Source organism: Rhamphochromis sp. 'chilingali', assembly GCF_963969265.1.
Source record: "Rhamphochromis sp. 'chilingali' genome assembly, chromosome: 4".
NCBI classification, from domain to species: Eukaryota; Metazoa; Chordata; class Actinopteri; order Cichliformes; family Cichlidae; genus Rhamphochromis; species Rhamphochromis sp. 'chilingali'.
In genome coordinates this window covers 32,868,111-32,892,809 of record NC_137948.1, presented here as the reverse complement: position 1 = coordinate 32,892,809, position 24,699 = coordinate 32,868,111, and the positions used below count along the sequence as shown (strand labels likewise).

The 24,699-nt window shown below is 38.5% G+C and overlaps 2 protein-coding genes and 1 long non-coding RNA gene across 3 annotated transcripts in view; 1 reads left to right on the top strand and 2 right to left on the bottom strand.

Annotated features, from left to right (window-relative positions):
* The first annotated feature begins 1,217 nt into the window (after positions 1-1,217).
* LOC308395245 overlaps positions 1,218-24,699 on the top strand; it is a 35,337-nt gene continuing 11,855 nt past the window's right edge. The window contains exons 1-4 of the long non-coding RNA XR_013971356.1: positions 1,218-1,665; positions 2,509-2,578; positions 2,729-2,815; positions 2,992-3,130. This is a non-coding gene — a long non-coding RNA (uncharacterized lncRNA). The remainder of the gene's footprint in view (positions 1,666-2,508; positions 2,579-2,728; positions 2,816-2,991; positions 3,131-24,699) is intronic.
* On the bottom strand, positions 7,029-13,574 carry LOC308395911 (very long chain fatty acid elongase 4-like; the record flags this gene model as incomplete). The annotated part of the gene is made up of 7 exons (XM_080880962.1): positions 7,029-7,526; positions 10,840-10,978; positions 11,155-11,241; positions 11,392-11,519; positions 12,306-12,477; positions 12,583-12,622; positions 13,570-13,574. 5 exons carry the CDS (start codon positions 13,572-13,574, stop codon positions 11,191-11,193), a joined length of 396 nt encoding a protein of 131 aa, XP_080737088.1. The 3' UTR covers positions 7,029-7,526; positions 10,840-10,978; positions 11,155-11,190.
* Positions 15,788-23,119, bottom strand: LOC308395243 (beta-1,3-galactosyltransferase 5-like). Its single transcript, XM_080880013.1, has 2 exons — positions 22,920-23,119; positions 15,788-17,441 (listed from the first exon to the last, which is right to left on the bottom strand). The coding sequence occupies exons 1-2, from the start codon at positions 22,961-22,963 to the stop codon at positions 16,340-16,342; spliced, it is 1,146 nt and encodes a 381-aa protein (XP_080736139.1). The 5' UTR covers positions 22,964-23,119; the 3' UTR covers positions 15,788-16,339.

Below are 24,699 nucleotides of genomic sequence, written 5' to 3'. Positions count from 1 at the left end.
ACTACTTTTCCTTTTGAGAGACTGAAAAACAAACCAGCGACAGGCGATCTTGTTTCACTCACACACACACACACACACACACACACACACACACACACACACACACACACACACACACACACACACACACCCACCCCGCGGGCCAAGGAGGAGTTTTTTTTCTTCAATACTTTAACAATAAGTTTTCTCAATAGATAGAAAATGATGACGCTGAGGAGTCAACATCCGATATTATCATTGCTTGTAACCCGGTAAATAATTTCGTACATCTCCCCATAAAACAAGTCTTAGCGGGGAAAAAAGCTCATATTCGAATAAGTTTATTAAAGCACCCCCCTCTGTGGGAAAGAGTCAACCATGAGGCGAGTTTTGTCAACAGCAATTGTCCATTTGGTAAAACAAATATCCGTCTCAAAGTCGTATTTTACCGTTGCAGAATGCGGAAAACAGACGGCGTTCGCAAGAAGGCACACACACACACACACACACACACACACACACACACACACACACACACACACACACACACACACACACACACACACCGCGGGTCAAGGAGGAGTGAGACGGCAGAATAGTTTTTTTCTTCATTACTTTTACAATGGGATTTCTCAATAGATAGAAAATGATGACGCTGAGGAGTCAACATCCGATATTATCATTGCTTGTAACCCGGTAAATAATTTCGTACATCTCCCCATAAAACAAGTCTTAGTGGAAAAAAGCTCATATTCGAATAAGTTTATTCCCCTCTGTGGGAAAGAGTTTTTTTCTCAGAGTCAACCATGAGGCGAGTTTTGTCAACAGCAATTGTCCATTTGGTAAAACAAATATCCGCCTCTAAGTCGTATTTTACCGTTGCAGAATGTGGAAAACAGACAGCGTTCACAAGAAGGCATTCAAAAAAAAGGAAATTGGATACCCCAACACCCCAACTCTCCCGACTGCACACACACACACACACACACACACACACACACACACACACACACACACACACACACACACACACACACACACACACACACACACACACACACGCTTGCATAGATAAACTCTGAATATAGTAGTGGGACTTCAGCTGTTTATGTAACTTACTATCTTAAGACTTTTGTGTCTACAATAATTAGTTTCCTTGGAACCAGATCCCTACCTGTTAATAATTCTCCACTGTACCCATGGTTCAGAAAATTACAGTCAGCCTGCCAGGGACACGTCACTCAGAGAGCTTTTAGAAACATGAGAGGCATCCATACATTTAGAGCACGGGCCTGTTATCAGAAAAAAGTACAAGCCGGAGTTGAATGGTGTTCAGTTTCACCTTCCTTCCTGTTGCTCTATGACGTAGTTTGAAACAGAAACCACAAGTGAGTCAGTCTCGGGTCGAGGTTAGGATTTCCAAAATCAGAGTTCACACACATGTAGCTCTTGATCATATATGTTCATATGTTAACAGTCTTTTTCTTCCCCTTCTTTATTTCTGCGGGAGTCAGGTGGCAGGAGCTCTGTGGAGGTATTTCATCTCCAAAGGCATTGAGTATCTGGACACTGTGTTTTTCATCCTGAGGAAAAAATTTAACCAGGTCACCTTCCTGCACGTCTACCATCATTGCTCCATGTTCACGCTCTGGTGGATTGGCATCAAGTGGGTGGCAGGAGGACAGTGTGAGTAGCTTACAACACAGCAGACATCAGCTATATGATATATATATGAATTTATCAGCATTGCTGTTGATAAAGCCTTCACCGGCTCTGTAGTTTTGTGGTTTATACTGGGTGAGGGCTGGGAAGAGACACAAATGCCTTGGTGGATGCTTCAGGAAGCTAAACCAAACATGTGGAGCTACTTGTCTATAAACCTTTTATTCACTACTGGTTAATGTATTCATTATTGTTGTTTGTTGAGCTTATTTTTTTTTTTTTATAATATGCATCTGCATATTAACAGCCATGCTAGCAACTCTGTAAAGGTATACCACAGGCAGAGGAGCACTTTGAGCTAAGTGCTAATGCCAACAAGGCAACATGTTGAGAGTAATAGCATTTAATCGCTGAAGTTTACTATTGGGTACAATGTTTATCATGTTTACAGTATGTATTTAGCATGATAACACGCTATCACTTGCTAATTAGTAAACACAGGTGCAGCTATATGTATATTTGCAAGTAGATGATTGTGACTGAGAGTAAACTGAGTCTGAACACTGATGAGGAAGCTAGATGACAAATTTCACTGAAACCCACAAGCATAGTATCGTCATATGTAGCTTGGATAGTTTAATCTGGATTCATGGGCCCCTGGACCTACACTTGTTTGTATCTCCCACCCCCTCAACTATTGTCTTTTTATTGGATACAGACAGCAGGAGTTCAGAGCAACTCAGTTTAAGATTTTTTTTAACTATAGTAAGCAGAACAAAATTAAAAACTTATTGTTTCTTCTACTGCAGCATTCTTTGGTGCACATATGAATGCGATGATCCATGTCCTGATGTACCTGTATTACAGTCTTGCCTCCTGTGGACCTAAGATCCAAAAGTACCTGTGGTGGAAGAAGTATCTGACAATTATCCAGATGGTAGGTTGATTTCCAGGGTGGCTGATTTTGAAATTAAATATACTGATTGTAGGGATCATTTGACTGAAAATCATTCTTCTTGCTATGAAAGAACGGTGAAAACACAATATGGTGCAAAAGCATAACTCTTATTCTCTCTTTGGGGCTCAGATTCAGTTCCATGTCACCATCGGTCACACGGCCTTGTCTCTCTATCTCTAAAGACAGAGCACATATCTGAACCACTGGAACACAGAGGTAAGAGAAATCTGTGGAGATACATGCGAAGGATTAAACTATAAATTAGTTAATATTAGATTATTTCTGCCAAGAAAAATGTTGCCTGAGTTGATGTAGCAGTAATCTTGTTTGCGTTGGCCATGTTTCTTTTGGTTTGTGTTACCTTACCTGCTTTTCTTTCATACTCTCTTTAGGTAATAAAGCCACATCTTTACCATGAAGCTACCTTTGGCTCTGGTGTTTGCACTCACCCTCCCCATCATCAGGGCTCAGGTTCCTCACTGGGGTCCGTGTCCAGAGCCTGCTGTTCAACCCCCCGTCAGCCTTAAACAGGTACCAGTGACGATGCAGACTGTGCAGAATATGCTGAACACATTAGGCGTGAATGTCATGAGATACTTCTTCTCTCGCACAGTTTGAAAAGGAAAAAGCTGACACCACAAACATTATCAGAGATTTCTGTTAAACGAGAATTTATTAATATAAATATTGTTTTCATGTGAAAAAATAATTTAATTTATTAAAAGTACTTTTTATTTATATAGTTTATAATACATATATATATATATATATATATATATATATATATATATATATATATATATATATATATATATATATATATATATAATTTTTTTTTTCAGCATTTCAGCATAATCTTTGTTGTAAGTCAACTCAGTACCCAAAGTATTGTGTAAGTAAAGCTTTTCAGTACCTTTAATAGCATAGAAATGTGCATACATTAGTACAATAACTGAATAAATGAAGACAGACTTTTTCCCAGAGGGGAAACTTGGCAAAACATTGTGTTTAATTACTTCCTCAGCTGGTGTAGAGTAGGTTTTTATAAAACACATACCATATATCAGAGTATGTAGATTTATTCATAGTCTGCCGACCCCCTCTTCTTCTTCTCTGTGTTGGTGTTGTTGTTCGTGTGCGTGTGTGTGCGTGTGTGTGTGCGTGCCTTAGAAGTCAATTAATACATTAGCCATACTTAAAAAACATCTGAATTTCATTTAGAACTGAGATTCTAAGTTGTAAGCAGAAATCTTATGCACAGCCAGAAACATGTTTCCCCACTTTCACAATGCTGAGGTGTCAAATCCACAACCCCCAACAAATGGTTTGTTACACGCGGGTGTGAAGGGCAAGCTTTACTTACACAGCCTCACACACAGTAGATTTTTAAAGTTTTTGGGTACAGGGGTTTAGCCACAGATGCAACATCCACTTTTGATAAAGATCCCTCCACCTGTTTATTTCTTAAGAAATTAAGCATCTTTATTAAGCTCTTATTTATAATTGTCTACACAATAATAGACACCGTGTGCTCTGTGACATTATAGTCTTCTACTGCTGCTTCCATCGGTTTGCATTTTAAACTCCCAGCCTTTCAGTTTGTTATGAACGACTTTATATCACAAAATGTTAGAAATATAAAGTGATCCATGCGACTTTTTTATTTTTTTTATTTTATTTATTTTTTTATTTTCTGTTTGATGGAAGGACTTAAGACACGAGTTATTTAAACAATTCTAAATGACAGTGTGATGGCCATAGCACTTTATGCGGGTCAAATGTGTTAAGGATAATGTTTATCAATGTAAAATTGCAAAGAACTTGTGGATAGATTATAACATTTTGTAAACAGTTACCTCAGAAGCTGTACTGGTAGATCTATGTATGTAAGGTAAAACTATCCACAGTACTTCCACTTAAGTAGCTAAACACATAAAGTCACCCTTACCAATAATCCGCTGCTCCTTGAAAAAGTAGCACAAACAGACAACTGACTGAGCAATGATAAGTAGAGCTACCCGAGGCCGAGACTCAAGCAGAAGAAAATTAAAAGTTGTTGTTTTTGTGGCTCGAAAAATTAAAGAAAGTATGTTTAATAATTCAACAAGACCCGCACCTTCAACACATGTACATTCAAATTCTGGTACAGGCTCATCATTGCTGCTGTTCAATAGTTTTTATCCGTTTGAAAAAGTCATTTTACGGCTTTAATGTTTCCAGCTGATAAGGAGAATGAGCGCGTTTTAAATGAGCGTTCAAAGGCTTTAAACATCTGCTTTGTCTGTAACGACAGTATCAAACTACAGAGCATTGTTTTTACTAAAATTCAACATTTTCAGATGAAAATTTGGCTGCTTTTTGTTTTTTTCACTGTAACACCCACCTCAACGCCATTTTTAGGATATTCTTGGTGATCCCACCTTTTTCATATTTATGCTTCTGGCACTGAGGGTATCTAATACGCATGTTGTCACTGTGTTTGTACTACCAGCTGTGAGGGCTCTGCCTTTGCTTTGAGCAGTCTGTTTTTATTTTGTCTCGTGACTGTGTGTGTGTGTGTGTGTGTGTGTGTGTTTTTTTTTTTTTTCAAACGAGATCCTCGTCAGTTTGATTTTGTTACCACAAACTTTGTGTGAAGTTCACAACAGAGGTAAAGAGATTTAAACACCCCAGTTTAAGGAGGCAGGCAGGCAGGGGTTGGACCACCTGCACAGGACAGGTGAAGCAGAGAGTGTCGGGGGGAGATGTGCAACAGAAGCAGAGGGAACATTTTACTAGATGGTAAATGACAGATTTAGGTGATTAAGGATTTGTTGACAAGATTAAAAGACACGTCCGTCAGAGTTCAACAACATTACAGTTTGATTAAATAAAAAGTTTTTAAACTACACAAGGGTCATTTTCTCCTCTGATAGTAAGCATATTAAACATGTCAAGAAAGAAAGAGTATAAAGAAAAATAGTAAATGTGTGTCTAATTAAACTCTTCCTGTGAACCTTATATCATCCTTTAATATGTTCGGTGTTACAAACTTGAAGAAGCACAGAAAAGATCATCAGACATTAATCTAATCAGTTTTCAGCCTTCATTCATATTGAAAAGTTGAAATATGAATGAAGACCCAAGACCCTGCTAGACCCAAGTGCAGCGTTTAACACCGTTGGCCAGAACATTTTATTACAGCTATTATTAAATGGAGAGTCCTCTTCACACACTGAGGTTAATTATGAAGCTCCACAGGCTTCTGTGCAAAGACCAGATTTGTTTACATTATACGTGCTTTAGAAGACATAGCATAGCATACATTTTCACTGCTATGCATAAGATACCCGCTTTTATTGGTTAAACTGCCGGGATGTCTTAGACACATAATGAGCTTTAATTTTCTGCTTCTAAGTTCAGATAGAACTGAGGTTATTGTAACGGGGCGTAAAAAATCTTAGAAACACTGTGGCTAACAAGATCCTTACTCTGGATGGCATCGCCTTGAGCCGCCTGTTGTAGTGATTTGGCACATTATAAGTAAAATTGAAACATACAATCCCATAGCACAACATCAACATTTATTTATATACAAAAATAAAAATGCTTTTTCAGAAAAGAATTGTAACTTCACAATTCATCACCGATTATGTGGGTACATTTTTCTTTTTTTAAATGCACTATATGTAGAATACATTGTTTGGTAAAATGCTGGTTACACGTTCTAAGAATGAAAAAATCAGTCTTTCAGAGAAAAAATTAGCAGCCTCCTTTGTAAAACTCTGCGACCAACCGTAGCTGTCTGATTTTCACCATGTCCAACCCTACCAGATTGTGGTATGCCTCGGCTATGGCGTCAAAGACTTTCCTTTCCGATTTCAGTTCGCGCAAGAGAGTTTCCGCCACCATGCAGACTTTGACGTCGTCCATTTTGATGTGGCGAGCAATCAGCAGCCGTTGAATGGATGGAATGAAACAAGGGGTGAGGAGTCTTTTTCTGATGCTGTAATAATTTTCAGCGTAAAAGTCATCCTCCAACACTCGCAAACACTCATGCTGTTTCTGGAGGGGTTGATCGGCCATACAATCGTTGCATGTGTCAGTGAGGTACTTGTTGATTACGAGGTTGACAAGATGATACACCGCGGTTTTCACGGTATCGATGAACAAAGAAGATGCCCAACCGTCAAGCTCGTCCTCTTGCTGCTGCTTTTCCAAGGGGCGATAGTAACCGGACGTGTCAGGTAATATTGTGCCCTCGTCCGCAGAACTTTCCTCCTCCTCCGCAGGGTGGCGCAGGGCTGTAGAGGCCATACTTCTCTCTGTTTTTGAGCTAAAAAAAAAAAGGTTTGAAGGAATGAGACGGCGGTCTTCTTTTTAAATAACAGAAGAGGGCGTGGTCTGGAAGTGGGTTGATCTTAAAGGGTGCGGGTAGGTGTGGCAGCTATTTTCAAAAACCGTAGAGTCGGCCACTGCGTCTCTAGCAGCTGTAACTTTGGAAAAGAACGGTAATTCCCATCTGTTGGGCTTGAAATTCTCCATGAAAATGGCATCTTCCAGCCCTTCTGCTCAATCAACCATCAGAGTGACAGAACTTGGTACATATTTGGTACTTGGTACCAGGGATACTGAGCAATCTTTAGTCTCTGAAGATCCAGCCACGAACCCTACATTTGAAGATTGGAGTGAAGTGTCAGAGTGGAGCACACCCCCCTCACCACCACAGCTGTGGACGATGGACATTGATAACGAGGAAGATTTTTTGTATTTCGGCGACTCTCCCGACATTGATGAGGTAGACTGGACATGGCCACCCTTCCAAGGCCCTGAGAGATTACCGGAACAGCTATGGGATAATGATGAGGACTTACCCTATGTACCCACATAATCGGTGATGAATTGTGAAGTCAAAGTCTGCATGGTGGCGGAAACTCTCTTGCGCGAACTGAAATCGGAAAGGAAAGTCTTTGACGCCATAGCCGAGGCATACCACAATCTGGTAGGGTTGGACATGGTGAAAATCAGACAGCTACGGTTGGTCGCAGAGTTTTACAAAGGAGGCTGCTAATTTTTTCTCTGAAAGACTGATTTTTTCATTCTTAGAACGTGTAACCAGCATTTTACCAAACAATGTATTCTACATATAGTGCATTTAAAAAAAGAAAAATGTACCCACATAATCGGTGATGAATTGTGAAGTTACAATTCTTTTCTGAAAAAGCATTTTTATTTTTGTATATAAATAAATGTTGATGTTGTGCTATGGGATTGTATGTTTCAATTTTACTTATAATGTGCCAAATCACTACAACAGGCGGCTCAAGGCGATGCCATCCAGAGTAAGGATCTTGTTAGCCACAGTGTTTCTAAGATTTTTTACGCCCCGTTACAATAACCTCAGTTCTATCTGAACTTAGAAGCAGAAAATTAAAGCTCATTATGTGTCTAAGACATCCCGGCAGTTTAACCAATAAAAGCGGGTATCTTATGCATAGCAGTGAAAATGTATGCTATGCTATGTCTTCTAAAGCACGTATAATGTAAACAAATCTGGTCTTTGCACAGAAGCCTGTGGAGCTTCATAATTAACCTCAGTGTGTGAAGAGGACTCTCCATTTAATAATAGCTGTAATAAAATGTTCTGGCCAACGGTGTTAAACGCTGCACTTGGGTCTAGCAGGGTCTTGGGTCTTCATTCATATTTCAACTTTTCAATATGAATGAAGGCTGAAAACTGATTAGATTAATGTCTGATGATCTTTTCTGTGCTTCTTCAAGTTTGTAACACCGAACATATTAAAGGATGATATAAGGTTCACAGGAAGAGTTTAATTAGACACACATTTACTATTTTTCTTTATACTCTTTCTTTCTTGACATGTTTAATATGCTTACTATCAGAGGAGAAAATGACCCTTGTGTAGTTTAAAAACTTTTTATTTAATCAAACTGTAATGTTGTTGAACTCTGACGGACGTGTCTTTTAATCTTGTCAACAAATCCTTAATCACCTAAATCTGTCATTTACCATCTAGTAAAATGTTCCCTCTGCTTCTGTTGCACATCTCCCCCCGACACTCTCTGCTTCACCTGTCCTGTGCAGGTGGTCCAACCCCTGCCTGCCTGCCTCCTTAAACTGGGGTGTTTAAATCTCTTTACCTCTGTTGTGAACTTCACACAAAGTTTGTGGTAACAAAATCAAACTGACGAGGATCTCGTTTGAAAAAAAACAAAAAACACACACACACACACAGTCACGAGACAAAATAAAAACAGACTGCTCAAAGCAAAGGCAGAGCCCTCACAGCTGGTAGTACAAACACAGTGACAACATGCGTATCAGATACCCTCAGTGCCAGAAGCATAAATATGAAAAAGGTGGGATCACCAAGAATATCCTAAAAATGGCGTTGAGGTGGGTGTTACAGTGAAAAAAACAAAAAGCAGCCAAATTTTCATCTGAAAATGTTGAATTTTAGTAAAAACAATGCTCTGTAGTTTGATACTGTCGTTACAGACAAAGCAGATGTTTAAAGCCTTTGGACGCACATTTAAAACGCGCTCATTCTCCTTATCAGCTGGAAACATTAAAGCCGTAAAATGACTTTTTCAAACGGATAAAAACTATTGAACAGCAGCAATGATGAGCCTGTACCAGAATTTGAATGTACATGTGTTGAAGGTGCGGGTCTTGTTGAATTATTAAACATACTTTCTTTAATTTTTCGAGCCACAAAAACAACAACAACTTTTAATTTTCTTCTGCTTGAGTCTCGGCCTCGGGTAGCTCTACTTATCATTGCTCAATCAGTTGTCTGTTTGTGCTACTTTTTCAAGGAGCAGCGGATTATTGGTAAGGGTGACTTTATGTGTTTAGCTACTTAAGTGGAAGTACTGTGGATAGTTTTACCTTACATACATAGATCTACCAGTACAGCTTCTGAGGTAACTGTTTACAAAATGTTATAATCTATCCACAAGTTCTTTGCAATTTTACATTGATAAACATTATCCTTAACACATTTGACCCGCATAAAGTGCTATGGCCATCACACTGTCATTTAGAATTGTTTAAATAACTCGTGTCTTAAGTCCTTCCATCAAACAGAAAATAAAAAAATAAATAAAATAAAAAAAATAAAAAAGTCGCATGGATCACTTTATATTTCTAACATTTTGTGATATAAAGTCATTCATAACAAACTGAAAGGCTGGGAGTTTAAAATGCAAACCGATGGAAGCAGCAGTAGAAGACTATAATGTCACAGAGCACACGGTGTCTATTATTGTGTAGACAATTATAAATAAGAGCTTAATAAAGATGCTTAATTTCTTAAGAAATAAACAGGTGGAGGGATCTTTATCAAAAGTGGATGTTGCATCTGTGGCTAAACCCCTGTACCCAAAAACTTTAAAAATCTACTGTGTGTGAGGCTGTGTAAGTAAAGCTTGCCCTTCACACCCGCGTGTAACAAACCATTTGTTGGGGGTTGTGGATTTGACACCTCAGCATTGTGAAAGTGGGGAAACATGTTTCTGGCTGTGCATAAGATTTCTGCTTACAACTTAGAATCTCAGTTCTAAATGAAATTCAGATGTTTTTTAAGTATGGCTAATGTATTAATTGACTTCTAAGGCACGCACACACACACGCACACACACGCACACGAACACCAACACCAACACAGAGAAGAAGAAGAGGGGGTCGGCAGACTATGAATAAATCTACATACTCTGATATATGGTATGTGTTTTATAAAAACCTACTCTACACCAGCTGAGGAAGTAATTAAACACAATGTTTTGCCAAGTTTCCCCTCTGGGAAAAAGTCTGTCTTCATTTATTCAGTTATTGTACTAATGTATGCACATTTCTATGCTATTAAAGGTACTGAAAAGCTTTACTTACACAATACTTTGGGTACTGAGTTGACTTACAACAAAGATTATGCTGAAATGCTGAAAAAAAAAATTATATATATATATATATATATATATATATATATATATATATATATATATATATATATATATATATATTATAAACTATATAAATAAAAAGTACTTTTAATAAATTAAATTATTTTTTCACATGAAAACAATATTTATATTAATAAATTCTCGTTTAACAGAAATCTCTGATAATGTTTGTGGTGTCAGCTTTTTCCTTTTCAAACTGTGCGAGAGAAGAAGTATCTCATGACATTCACGCCTAATGTGTTCAGCATATTCTGCACAGTCTGCATCGTCACTGGTACCTGTTTAAGGCTGACGGGGGGTTGAACAGCAGGCTCTGGACACGGACCCCAGTGAGGAACCTGAGCCCTGATGATGGGGAGGGTGAGTGCAAACACCAGAGCCAAAGGTAGCTTCATGGTAAAGATGTGGCTTTATTACCTAAAGAGAGTATGAAAGAAAAGCAGGTAAGGTAACACAAACCAAAAGAAACATGGCCAACGCAAACAAGATTACTGCTACATCAACTCAGGCAACATTTTTCTTGGCAGAAATAATCTAATATTAACTAATTTATAGTTTAATCCTTCGCATGTATCTCCACAGATTTCTCTTACCTCTGTGTTCCAGTGGTTCAGATATGTGCTCTGTCTTTAGAGATAGAGAGACAAGGCCGTGTGACCGATGGTGACATGGAACTGAATCTGAGCCCCAAAGAGAGAATAAGAGTTATGCTTTTGCACCATATTGTGTTTTCACCGTTCTTTCATAGCAAGAAGAATGATTTTCAGTCAAATGATCCCTACAATCAGTATATTTAATTTCAAAATCAGCCACCCTGGAAATCAACCTACCATCTGGATAATTGTCAGATACTTCTTCCACCACAGGTACTTTTGGATCTTAGGTCCACAGGAGGCAAGACTGTAATACAGGTACATCAGGACATGGATCATCGCATTCATATGTGCACCAAAGAATGCTGCAGTAGAAGAAACAATAAGTTTTTAATTTTGTTCTGCTTACTATAGTTAAAAAAAATCTTAAACTGAGTTGCTCTGAACTCCTGCTGTCTGTATCCAATAAAAAGACAATAGTTGAGGGGGTGGGAGATACAAACAAGTGTAGGTCCAGGGGCCCATGAATCCAGATTAAACTATCCAAGCTACATATGACGATACTATGCTTGTGGGTTTCAGTGAAATTTGTCATCTAGCTTCTTCATCAGTGTTCAGACTCAGTTTACTCTCAGTCACAATCATCTACTTGCAAATATACATATAGCTGCACCTGTGTTTACTAATTAGCAAGTGATAGCGTGTTATCATGCTAAATACATACTGTAAACATGATAAACATTGTACCCAATAGTAAACTTCAACGATTAAATGCTATTACTCTCAACATGTTGCCTTGTTGGCATTAGCACTTAGCTCAAAGTGCTCCTCTGCCTGTGGTATACCTTTACAGAGTTGCTAGCATGGCTGTTAATATGCAGATGCATATTATAAAAAAAAAAAAAATAAGCTCAACAAACAACAATAATGAATACATTAACCAGTAGTGAATAAAAGGTTTATAGACAAGTAGCTCCACATGTTTGGTTTAGCTTCCTGAAGCATCCACCAAGGCATTTGTGTCTCTTCCCAGCCCTCACCCAGTATAAACCACAAAACTACAGAGCCGGTGAAGGCTTTATCAACAGCAATGCTGATAAATTCATATATATATCATATAGCTGATGTCTGCTGTGTTGTAAGCTACTCACACTGTCCTCCTGCCACCCACTTGATGCCAATCCACCAGAGCGTGAACATGGAGCAATGATGGTAGACGTGCAGGAAGGTGACCTGGTTAAATTTTTTCCTCAGGATGAAAAACACAGTGTCCAGATACTCAATGCCTTTGGAGATGAAATACCTCCACAGAGCTCCTGCCACCTGACTCCCGCAGAAATAAAGAAGGGGAAGAAAAAGACTGTTAACATATGAACATATATGATCAAGAGCTACATGTGTGTGAACTCTGATTTTGGAAATCCTAACCTCGACCCGAGACTGACTCACTTGTGGTTTCTGTTTCAAACTACGTCATAGAGCAACAGGAAGGAAGGTGAAACTGAGCACCATTCAACTCCGGCTTGTACTTTTTTCTGATAACAGGCCCGTGCTCTAAATGTATGGATGCCTCTCATGTTTCTAAAAGCTCTCTGAGTGACGTGTCCCTGGCAGGCTGACTGTAATTTTCTGAACCATGGGTACAGTGGAGAATTATTAACAGGTAGGGATCTGGTTCCAAGGAAACTAATTATTGTAGACACAAAAGTCTTAAGATAGTAAGTTACATAAACAGCTGAAGTCCCACTACTATATTCAGAGTTTATCTATGCAAGCGTGTGTGTGTGTGTGTGTGTGTGTGTGTGTGTGTGTGTGTGTGTGTGTGTGTGTGTGTGTGTGTGTGTGTGTGTGTGTGTGCAGTCGGGAGAGTTGGGGTATCCAATTTCCTTTTTTTTGAATGCCTTCTTGTGAACGCTGTCTGTTTTCCACATTCTGCAACGGTAAAATACGACTTTGAGACGGATATTTGTTTTACCAAATGGACAATTGCTGTTGACAAAACTCGCCTCATGGTTGACTCTGAGAAAAAAACTCTTTCCCACAGAGGGGAATAAACTTATTCGAATATGAGCTTTTTTCCACTAAGACTTATTTTATGGGGAGATGTACGAAATTATTTACCGGGTTACAAGCAATGATAATATCGGATGTTGACTCCTCAGCGTCATCATTTTCTATCTATTGAGAAAACTTATTGTTAAAGTATTGAAGAAAAAAAACTCCTCCTTGACCCGCGGTGTGTGTGTGTGTGTGTGTGTGTGTGTGTGTGTGTGTGTGTGTGTGTGTGTGTGTGTGTGTGTGTGTGTGTGTGTGTGTGTGTGTGCCTTCTGTTTTCCGCATTCTGCAACGGTAAAATACGACTTTGAGACGGATATTTGTTTTACCAAATGGACAATTGCTGTTGGCAAAACTCGCCTCATGGTTGACTCTTTCCCGCAGAGGGGGGTGTTTTAATAAACTTATTCGAATATGAGCTTTTTTCCCCGCTAAGACTTGTTTTATGGGGAGATGTACGAAATTATTTACCGGGTTACAAGCAATGATAATATCGGATGTTGACTCCTCAGCGTCATCATTTTCTATCTATTGAGAAAACTTATTGTTAAAGTATTGAAGAAAAAAAACTCCTCCTTGGCCCGCGGGGTGGGTGTGTGTGTGTGTGTGTGTGTGTGTGTGTGTGTGTGTGTGTGTGTGTGTGTGTGTGTGTGTGTGTGTGTGTGTGTGTGTGTGTGTGTGTGAGTGAAACAAGATCGCCTGTCGCTGGTTTCTTTTTCAGTCTCTCAAAAGGAAAAGTAGTATTCACTAAGGGATAGTTATTCGTTTTTTACACATAGGCAGCCTGTAGGTTACAAGCGGATAGAAAGTTCTTCTTTTCATCACAAGCTATGGTGTATCTTAAAGGTTTTTTTACAGCGTCTGTATTATAGGAAAATAAAATACTATTGAAATCTCTACAGGAAGTCACTCTTTATTTCCATTACAAACGCCGGTGCAGCTTAAGAAAGTAAAATTACATCCGCTCTGTCTCTCTATACATCACAGAATCATCTGCTGCATCACCGCTGTGCTTAGGGAACATGACGCAACAGGTCTGAAAATGACTAGACACTTCTGGAGTATTCCCGGTAGGGTCATAAGGTCCGGATCGAGGCCTTCCATAGTAAATATGCTGTATTTGAATATGTCATATTCAAAGCCTTCTTCTTTGGGAGAGCAGATCTCATCGGACACAGGAACGCTGCGGGGCTGCAGAAGGAAATCCATCCTGCGTCTGGGCCTTAGAAATTGTGACGGACTCCACCTCTCTGCTTTTTTATTCCCCTCCAACAGATGGCGCGCTTCCGGAGGTTTCCCCCCTCCCTCTAAAAACTTTTTTTTTCCCAACAACAGATGACGCGCTTCCGGGGTTCACCCCCCCCCTTCTCAGGATGCGATTCGTCACGCGGGGGGTTTCCCACCCCCCTTCTCCGGATGCGATTCGTCACGCTCATTACACGCTTCCGGGGGGGAGGGGCGGGAGGTCAAAAGGTCGTGATTAGGGCCATCAATCACTTCGGATCAAATTTTGTCATAAGCTGTATGGGATTATCTCTCTCTCCAGCTTTGTGTCTTCTTCCATTCTAGCTGACGTCCAGGACAAACTGTGTTCTTTTTCAGCTCCGTACGAAGTGCGTAATAATTTCTCTGAATGCGGGGCGATTCTGTTTTTTACAGAACAGTTGGCAACTCTACTAACTAACTTTATGAATAAAATAAAGTTCACTGTCAGCAACATCATAGCTCCCATAGTACGCAGTACAACTTATTGTAACTGTAAAAAGTCAGCACAACGAAAATAAACTCCACCTAAACTTGGTTTATATCTGACCCAGATAGACTGCAGGTCATAACTTCTTACCTGAAGTTCAGTTCACCTGATACTCGGACCGGCAGCTGCCTCGGGTCTCTCCTCCTCCTGCCTCCACTCTCCCTCATCCACCTGCTGGCCTCTGTGGCAGCTCCGCCACAGCCACCAAAAATTTGGTTACTGAGTTACTTTTACATATCGGCCAGCATCTGGCCAATCCACCACCTTTCATTGTTTATACCATAAAAAAAAAATTTTTAAAAACGAAAAATCGCCATCGGCCCACCGGTATGCCCGATGGCCAGTCCAGCTATGATGTGGCCATTACATTTTTGGTTGTCTAGACCAAATCACAAAATTTTGCTCTACAAGGGCCTGATATCAACTTATGAGGACATTATACTGCCTCTGTTTCATCAAAATTTAAAACAAATATCCTCATATGTGGCTCTCATTTTTCTCAGAAACAAAAATTCAGTTTAAAAAAAATCTGGTAATTCTTTGTTTTTACATTCATCGGATCCCAATATGCCCAAATACCAAAGAGAAATTAAAAATGCATGCCATGGAAGAGTTTGGGTCTTAGGAGGTTAAGATGTGCAGTGAACCTTGGCTGTTTTGAGTCTTTGCTGTCTGTGTGTCTTATTTCTGGTGGGAGAGATAAGGACACAATGGGAACATAACAGATGTATGCAATGAGAGATGAATACAATTGAAATAAAGAAATAGTCTAAAAGAATTGAAATTGCTTTGCAGATTAAAACAATCTGAGGCACTATAGAGAAATATGGATTCTGTAACTAGTATCTTTCTGTATGTCAGAAACTGTCCTCTAAGGGCTTTTAAGGATCCCAGATTTGCCAGTGATAGAAAACAAAACAGGACAGTGCTCTACTGTGGTATTATCATAGACTCTAGTATGTGAATGGCGTTTCTCACAACATTCAAGAGAACACTGAAAGGTTGAGGTTTTGGAAAAACATATTCATTACATTCAAATGAATAAGAACAGTCCATTTAATTAAATGTACTTTAATATGTAAAATAAACCTTATAATCTTTTAAAATATTTACACCTTTCATTAGCAGTCAATTTAATCTTTAACCCCAACTGTATTATTTGTAAACGCATTTAAGTAACCTCAGCATTCTCACATAATAATCACACATGTAAAAGTGCACCCCAATGAGACCTGGTAAACCTATAAAACCTTGAAGCAATTGTTCACCTTCACCTTTCCAAACAAGTAACTCTAAATCACATTTAAAAAAATAAATAACTTCGGTAGTTTATAACAATCTATAAATACATTAAAACTCTAGCATAAAGCTAAGGTGTTAAGGACAAGGTGGCCCAGGCTTTTTCAGGTCTGTCCAATAATCCAGCAGCTGTTTAGAAGAACCAAGAATGTATGTAATGACCTTGGAAAATTCACAGCGATTATATGCATAGTTATAGGCCTTGAACTGGGAGGGTGTTGGTGGTGCTGTGAGGGCAAGTCCAAGCTTTTTCATGCACATCCCAATATAAGCATCCTCAATGTTAAAGGGTTTGACTGACTTTGACATTTCCACATATTTCTCTGGAAGATCATTAGAAAAGACATATCCCATACCCAGTGTGTAGGTCGGGTATTCAGGCTCTGGATACAATTCCTCAGGCACATACCACTTGGAGTTCTTGGAACGAATGACTGGTCTGTTCCACATAAGCATCCCTGTCAGGTAGTTGGTCTTGGGGATGCCCGGCTGTTTTAGCATGATTACTAGATTGTCAACATTCAGAAACATGTCAGAGTCAATCTTCATGGCATAGGCTGCTGCAGGGCAGTGTGTACTTAGCCAGTCCATGATCACCATGGTTTTGATTGTTAGGTTTAGATAACTGTCTGTGAAGTCACTCTGGATCAGATCATGGTGCTGCAAATTTTCCTGTTTGAGCTTCTCAACATCATCTTCTCTAGAGACACCCAACATAAATAAAGTGAGTACCACCTCACCCTGAACTATGTTTTCTTTGCCCCATGTCTGGCGGATCGCGTCCCGAGCTGCCACATTTTTTGGTTCCACTGGAACCATGAGAACCAGGAATGGGATCTTGTTCTTGCAAACCTCTGTGTTATCCATAAGAAAATGGTAGTTGCGTGGATAGGCTTGGTGGTACTGGAGGGAGGTAGATCGCACAGTCGAAGGTTCAGTGGTTTTGTTTAATATAACTTTGTTTTTGGGATGAATGCGGTAAGCAGGTGCATTAACCCTACTGTTCTGGTTTAAAAACCACTGGTATTGTTCCTGCAGTGGGAAGCTCTGCCATAGTGACAGCGGGCGGCTGGACAGGGTGTAACACAAGCCTAAGGCCAAAACACAAAATAGAAGCAGGAGCTGAAACCAGGAATGAAATAAGATCTTCTTCTGTGGAAAGATGCTCTGGACAAGTTCCCTAAAAAGACAAGAAAGATAAAAGTGGTGAGTTATATCATCTTTCTTTGCCATTGTTAACAAAGTGTACAGCTTCACAACATTTGAGTTAGAGCTGAAAATCTCTAAGCTCACTGATACTGAAGATTTATGCTTCAGTGGGAAATCTGCCTCATATCAACACTCCTCTGAAATCCTGCGCTATAACCTATGGAACAACTTGATATGCACCTCCTTAATGATGTAAGTACAATCCAGGTGAACACAGCCCACAGCTATTGTGTTCAGCCTCTTTAGTACTGCCAATTTCTGTTGAATGTTTCCAGCTACTTTTTTGAATTTATCAGTGAAAGATTAACAATCATTACCTCAGTATAGGGAACAATATTTATAGCATCAATATAAGGACTCACAAATGGCAACAAATTCCTGGAGGCAGATAATACAGTCATGATAACACTTGAAAAACAGGCCATTTCTTTGTTTCATCAGAAGTCACTTTGACCTTTGTTGGAAAACGATTGTTTGCGCAGGTTTTATCAAAGGGTCTATAAAGATTTTCCACATTTTTTTTTTTGTAATGATAGCACTGAAACTGAGTCACGGATGCCTGTTTAGATTATTTTCTGTCACCAATGCCTTGTGTGAAACTTTTTCTGAGGTTTTCTCTCTGAGCTATTGAACTTGTTATTACCTGTAGGGCTTCATATTTTGTTTATCAAATGTGTGTTGTGAAATTTGCATTTGAGTTCTCATCTCTGCACTCCACACTTTGTGACATCTAATGGTGACCATAGGTGGAAAGTTACAAAGTACAAATACCTACGTTATTCTACTTTAGTAGAAATTTTAGGATTCTGTACTTTATTTGAGTATTTTAATTTCTGACAACTTTTTTCTTTACTCTCTACATTTTTACATAAATATTTATGCTTTCCACTTCTTATATTTTCTAACAGATTTGTTACTTCGGGAATTTAAGTGGGGGAAAGGAGTGTAGGTCTAAGTATGTTGTGTTTGTGATACATCAGAATCTAGTGCTACAGAAGGGGGGAAGCATGAAAGGAGTGGCATTTTTTAAGTGTTAGGTCATTTCAAATGTAATGTTTCTATCAGCTAAACAAACATCAACAATCACACAAACTGTTTGTCTGCATTTTGTCACACAGTGTGTTGCCAGGTAAAGGTTCAGCTGCTGTATTTCCAGGGAAAGAAAAGAGAGAGCACTAACTTCACTCAGTGATGGAGAAAGATGTAGGAAAACAGAAAGAACAGGAGAGGAAGATGAGAGGTTATATTTAAAGGTAAGGGCAAATTAACTGCAAATTTAAAGCTTACATATGATGTCATCATTATCAATCACATTGATAAATTACGTATATTATCACATGTTTTATATATAAAGCTAAGCTGTGCTAACTCCTGTTAGCTGTTATTCAAATGTTGCATGTTAGTGGGTAGTTATATTATGTATATAAATATATAGCTTAATTTGAATTGGTGTGGTGGATTCACAGTAAAGCACTGTGTTGGATTGGTGCACAGTGCAGCATAGGGATGGGTATCGTTTAGGTTTTATCCGATACCAGTCCCAATCCGGTACTTTTGAAATGGTGCCAGTGCTTAAACGGTGCTCGAACCGGTGCTTAAAGAATCAAGAACACAAACTTTGTCCAAAACCTCTCATGTTTAGCTGTTTTTTGTAAAAAGATAACAATGTTAGCCTTTTCTGCAGCTATAGGGGATTTATGGTATCACTCTTGGCTGGAAGCAGTGCTTAAACAATGGAAAAAACACAAACTTTATCCAAAAACCTCTCATGTTTAGCTGTTTCCCACATTTTCTTTGGTCATTTTAGCCTTTTTGGCCAGGGTGAAGGGAGTATCTGCCATCAAACAAGAAGACAGCCGCATGTAACTACAACGGTGTTTGCTAGTTCACCTTACATGCATTAATTTAATAACGTGGTTACACACGAACAACATTAAGCTACTGACCCAGAGAAGAACGGCTGCTGCTGCCATCATCATCCGTCATCATTTCTGCTACACTGACAGGGCTAGGGGCCAGGACTCTCCTCTTTGGGTTCATGTTGCTAACTCCGGGTCCGATAACAGGCACCACACCCGCAGTAGATATGCTCGGTGTGAGGTCCTGCAGCAAGCTATCAAATACGGCGCATTTCTCGGCTTTTAAAAAAATGCTATACGTCACCAGGTGTTTCATCAGATTCGAGGTGTTACCTCCTTTGCACAGTATCACCGTATCAACATAATACCACTTGCTGCAGGCTGCTGAGTTTGCCCGCCTACTACGCTTGCAAAGGTAAAATGATTGGCTAGAATCCAAAGTGTATGACATCTCAGGGAAAAAAAGCACCGAAATGTGCGCTGCTTTTCGGTCTGGTTACTACCGTTTATGTCAGAACCAGTGCCGGAACAGGTGTTGTGCCAAAAAGTGATTGTCTGCCAAAAACTGATTTCCGGTATTTGCCAAAAAGCGATTGCTCATATTTAAAGTGCTATAAGTAACTTGTTGGGCTATAATATGTTAAACATATGTCAAATGCATCCCTTATGGATGACATAAAGTCATCTTGAGCCACAAACAACATTCGTGTAACAAGATACAAGCCGCAATCAGTTTTTGGCAGCGACTTTTATATAACCTTTATTTATGCAGTAAAAAAAATCTCATTAACATTAAAAATGTATTTTGTAAGAGTAAGTTGCCCAACAGGACAGCAGAAACGGCAGCAAATATTACAATAGTTCTGTAAAAATATTTTAAGTGGGGATAAAGGACCGGATTGGTTATAATGTAAGTACAAGTTGTAAAGATACTTAAAAAACAGATAATTTTTTAATTCTTTATGTAACCCCTTTGTATCCCCTGTTCACTGAAGTCTATTTACGAACATACGTAAAGATATTACACATAAAAAAATACACAGAAACACTGGAAATCAGTTTTTGGCAGACAATCACTTTTTGGCACAACACCCGGTACCCATCCCTAGTGCAACAGAGCTGAATTAGCATTTAATCTGACTGGAGTATTTTTAAACCTAGGTATCTCTATTTCTACTTAAGTAAAGAAAGTCTGTGCTTTTGCTACTTCTGAGGTTGACGCAGTTTCCAAATTACTTCAGAAATTATTTCTAGTATTGTTATAGTAGTGTTAATGATGATCTGGAGGAAGGAATCAAAAGGTATTTTTCTGCCTCCTCAACATTTTTATTTAATGTATGCTGCGTGACAATGGATGCCATCTATCAACTGGAGTTGATAATTTAACACTTATTAATGCTAACTAGGTGTTAAGAGTTTATATACTAACTCTCAGAGTATTCTAGTTTAACTACATAAGAGATCTTCTAATTAATTCTTAAAAGTTTGAATTTTACTCTTCTGAACTTCTAGAAATTCCTTTGGAAATAAACATGTATTATAAAGAGGCAATGGTTTTTGAAAAACATTTATTTTTGAACTGTGCACTACAATTTCAAAACATTTTCTGAAACATGTAACAATATGGAGCAATGTACATGTTCTCACTTTCATTAGAATATTGTTTATCAAATGCTCTGACATAGATAAATGCAACAGCATGCTCATTGTTCTTTTCTTCAATGGAGGAAGTGATGAATGTCCTCCATTCATCACTTCTGCTTTCCCCCATATTCCACCTTCACAAGCATATCCTGTGTGGAGATTCAATAAAAATTAGTTGTGCACTAATTAATTGCACAAATAATCTTTTGAGCTGTAACTTGTATTTAAAGGCAATATTCTACCCGCACATGTTTGTTGAAATGGTGCTCTCTCAAACAACTGAAGAACACAGACAACAGTTAATGGTGAACTAAATTTAAAAACTCAATCTTTTTCATTTTTACCTAAACCGTGTGCACAAAACTCTGGAGGGATCTAAACGTACAACCCAGTCAGGACGTCTGCAACTGCTGTTTGCTCGGTTTTTTTTGTGGGAGATCGTTTTCAGGCTTGAAGTAGCACCATTATACCAACATTTCACAATCTAGATATTGTTTTAGGTGTATTTAAGTTAACCAAAAACCTGACTGAAAATTCATATGCAAGCTTTTTTTCAAGGCTGTACTATTTGCCCGCAGACAATATATTTCAGCTAGCTAAAACAGATTATTATGCTATCAGCGAGCAACATGGCTAATGCCTTTCACACAGCTTTGTCTCAACTCCAAAAAGCCACAGAAGTAAAAGCTCATAATAATAATTGAAACAATCTCACAAAAAAACGACTTACCAAGCATAGCAAACGGCTTCACTTCAGCTTGGATCAGAATCTGTGGTACTGCGGGCGGAGTCTGTGAATTTACTCTATTAGTGTCATAGCCCCTCTAGGAGTTCGGAGTTAAGAGGTCAAGAGTTAATGTTAACATTGTAACACCTCCAGATTTGAAATAGAAACACTCATTTTTAACACTCGATTTTAACTACTATCATTTTACACCTCAGAGTTACATTAAAAGAATGTGACTCTACTTAGAGTAAAATTAACTCTACTTTTGCAAGAAGTCTACTAACACCAAAACATTTGACACTTTTGAATTTGCTGTGGCCTATAATCCTATACGATTAAACACTGGTTTCTGTTTCACCAAACCTGTTTGCCTCACTCCACAGCAGTAGAGCCACACCAGCTTGACTCGTTTTATTTTCTCAAGTAATACTGCTCATATCTGTAATTCTAATTCCCCAAAAGTTTTCCATTGTACTTAAGTCAAGCCAAGTGGATAGTAAAGACTCTGTATGCGCAGCATTGGAGTTCAGGGAATGTTTTATTTGCACACTGCCTTTTGTATTTTATTATTTATTTTGTTCTGTCAGCCAGACTGATTAAACAAATTGCATTTTAATAGTCTACCCATTGTGTTCACTATGTTTTGTTATACTGATGTGTATACAAACTTGCCATGAAAAATCAGTTAGATGCAAGTCACCAATCATTAATCATCAATCATTTCCAGCTCAGAACAAGACGGTCAACTTTGTCTAACTTACCAGGAAGAACAATAGCGTTAACACACCATCAACAATAAAACACACAAAAGACGTTAAATAACATCTTTAAAAATGTTAGTTTTCGTTTGTTTTGTTTTGTTTTCTAATCATTCATTGACACCGAAACTGTTTCTTGCTTTTAAATAAGTTGAAAGTGACTTCAATTAATGAGTTTTGTCTGTCAGGTATCCAGTATTCAAGTAGAGAAAATGTATAGCTTATATTATCGCATAAGTCAGCTTCTCCCCGAACGCTAACATTTAAGTTTAATCAGTTAAACTTTTTAATACTGATCTTGTCACTTTTTTCATCACAAAAAATGGAATCAAATATGAATGAAAGCTAAAGAATAGCGACTAATGCGTCCCAGAATGATGAATTCAGAGCCTTTACATGCTGCTGCTTTTCAGGAAACCAAAGCTGAGTTTTGGTTTGGAAGCAGTTTGATAAGTTCTTACCTCTTCGTTCCATTTGCACCTGAGCCAGTGTCGGAATCCCCCATGATCGGCCCCGATCCTTCTTTTCGTGATTCCTTGTTCTCTTTCTTTCTTCTTCGCTTCAGCCACAAAATCCAGCGATTATTTATTTAAGTGGCTCACTTAAGGTGTTCTATCCATTAATGTTTCCAGATAAATGAATGAAGCGACTTCTTTTTGTCTTTTTCCTTTCATTGTGTGTGATATAGGATAAGTGAGAGAAGGAGGGAGGCGCAGGAGGAGACTGGGGAGGGAGAAAAGGGGGAGGAGAGAGACGGGACACGGGGGGGGGGGGGGGGGGGGGGAATTATAGCTTGTAATTTTCCCCTAATTAGAACCAGCTCATCTTTCCACTCAAGTTAACTGTAATCTGAAAATTTACTGCATGTGGTCTTTTATGGTATTAAAATGGATGTCTATGGGAGTAGGAAGGGTCTTAACCACAAAAATTGTGCGCATGGGAGGAGACGCATTCTTTTTAATATTGAAGGAGTCAGCCGAGTATTGACAACTTTTACGCACAGCACTCTACACCCTAACCCTCTACACCGGCACTGTCAACTGCCTTTTAACGGCTGAGGTGCTGTGGTTCCTAGAAGCCCGGAGAACTACTCTCTTGTAATTTCTTTAACACTACATAAAGAAATTTCAAGAAAGCTTGCCTAAGACAGCTCGGGCTGTGTTGAAGACTTAAGGTTAAAATCGGGTCGCGAATACCTAAATAAACATTGACTTCAAAGCATCTTTGAATTGCACAACTATTCTTTTGTGTATGTTCTATTTGTTTGAACACTAGTGTTTGTTCGGTACAAGGGCGTAGATTTGGTTTTGGCATTGTTGGGGATGGATGATTCAACCACCGAACCCTGCCCTGTTTCTTTTTTTTTCTTTTTGTCTTTGCTTCTTAATAAAAAAAAGGAGAAATATACTTGCCTACATATGTTATTCTACATGCTTTTAAACCATTTAAAATTACAATTCATAGTTTTATATGGGAATTATATAATGTTAAGTTACTATTAAACAAATGACTGACTAAGTATTTTATACTTTAGTTTACTTCAACCATATTCCATATAAATCAGATATCATACAAAAATAAAAATACCTTAAAATACAGTCATGACAATAAAAGAATATGACTTTAAGGACTTAACAACATTACTTCAGTTATACTACACCAACATCTCTTATAGAATAGAATAGAATAGAATAGAATTCAACTTTATTGTCATTGCACATGCACAGGTACAGGGCAACGAAATGCAGTTTGCATCCATCCAGAAGTGCTTTAGTGATATAGATATATTAAAATATATATTAGCAATAGTATAGATATGTAAGTATATTACAGAAATGGGTCTATTATGGTATGTTATAATGTACACGGTATGAAGTATGTTGTGAATATTCTATAACTAAGTATGTAAAGGCTGTAGTGAGTACAAGCTATGTACAGGCTATGAACAGGATATAAATATGAAAAACTATACAGAATATGAAATAAATAACTTTACAGAAATCTGAGATATACAGCTATACAGAAATGGGAACTATGCAAGTTGTAAACAGTTGTAGGATTAAAGATTATTGAATGTACAGAATGATTATTTACACAGAGCTATACAGTAGTGCAGTTAAGATAAGTGAGGGTGTAGATAGTTTCTACAGAGGCTATATAAAGTGCTAGTGGTTGTGAGTGGTGGTTCACTCCATGTTATTATTGTGTGTTTGAGGGTACAGTTGTCCATTGTGGGTGTGT

Excerpts from the sequence above, each read along its gene's own strand:
- LOC308395243 (XM_080880013.1), bottom strand. The coding sequence starts at position 22,963 with ATGGGGGATTCCGACACTGGCTCAGGTGCAAATGGAACGAAGAG. Across the intron at positions 17,442-22,919 it reads GGTGCAAATGGAACGAAGAG|GGAACTTGTCCAGAGCATCT; the intron begins GTAAGAACTTAT and ends TTGTCTTTTTAG.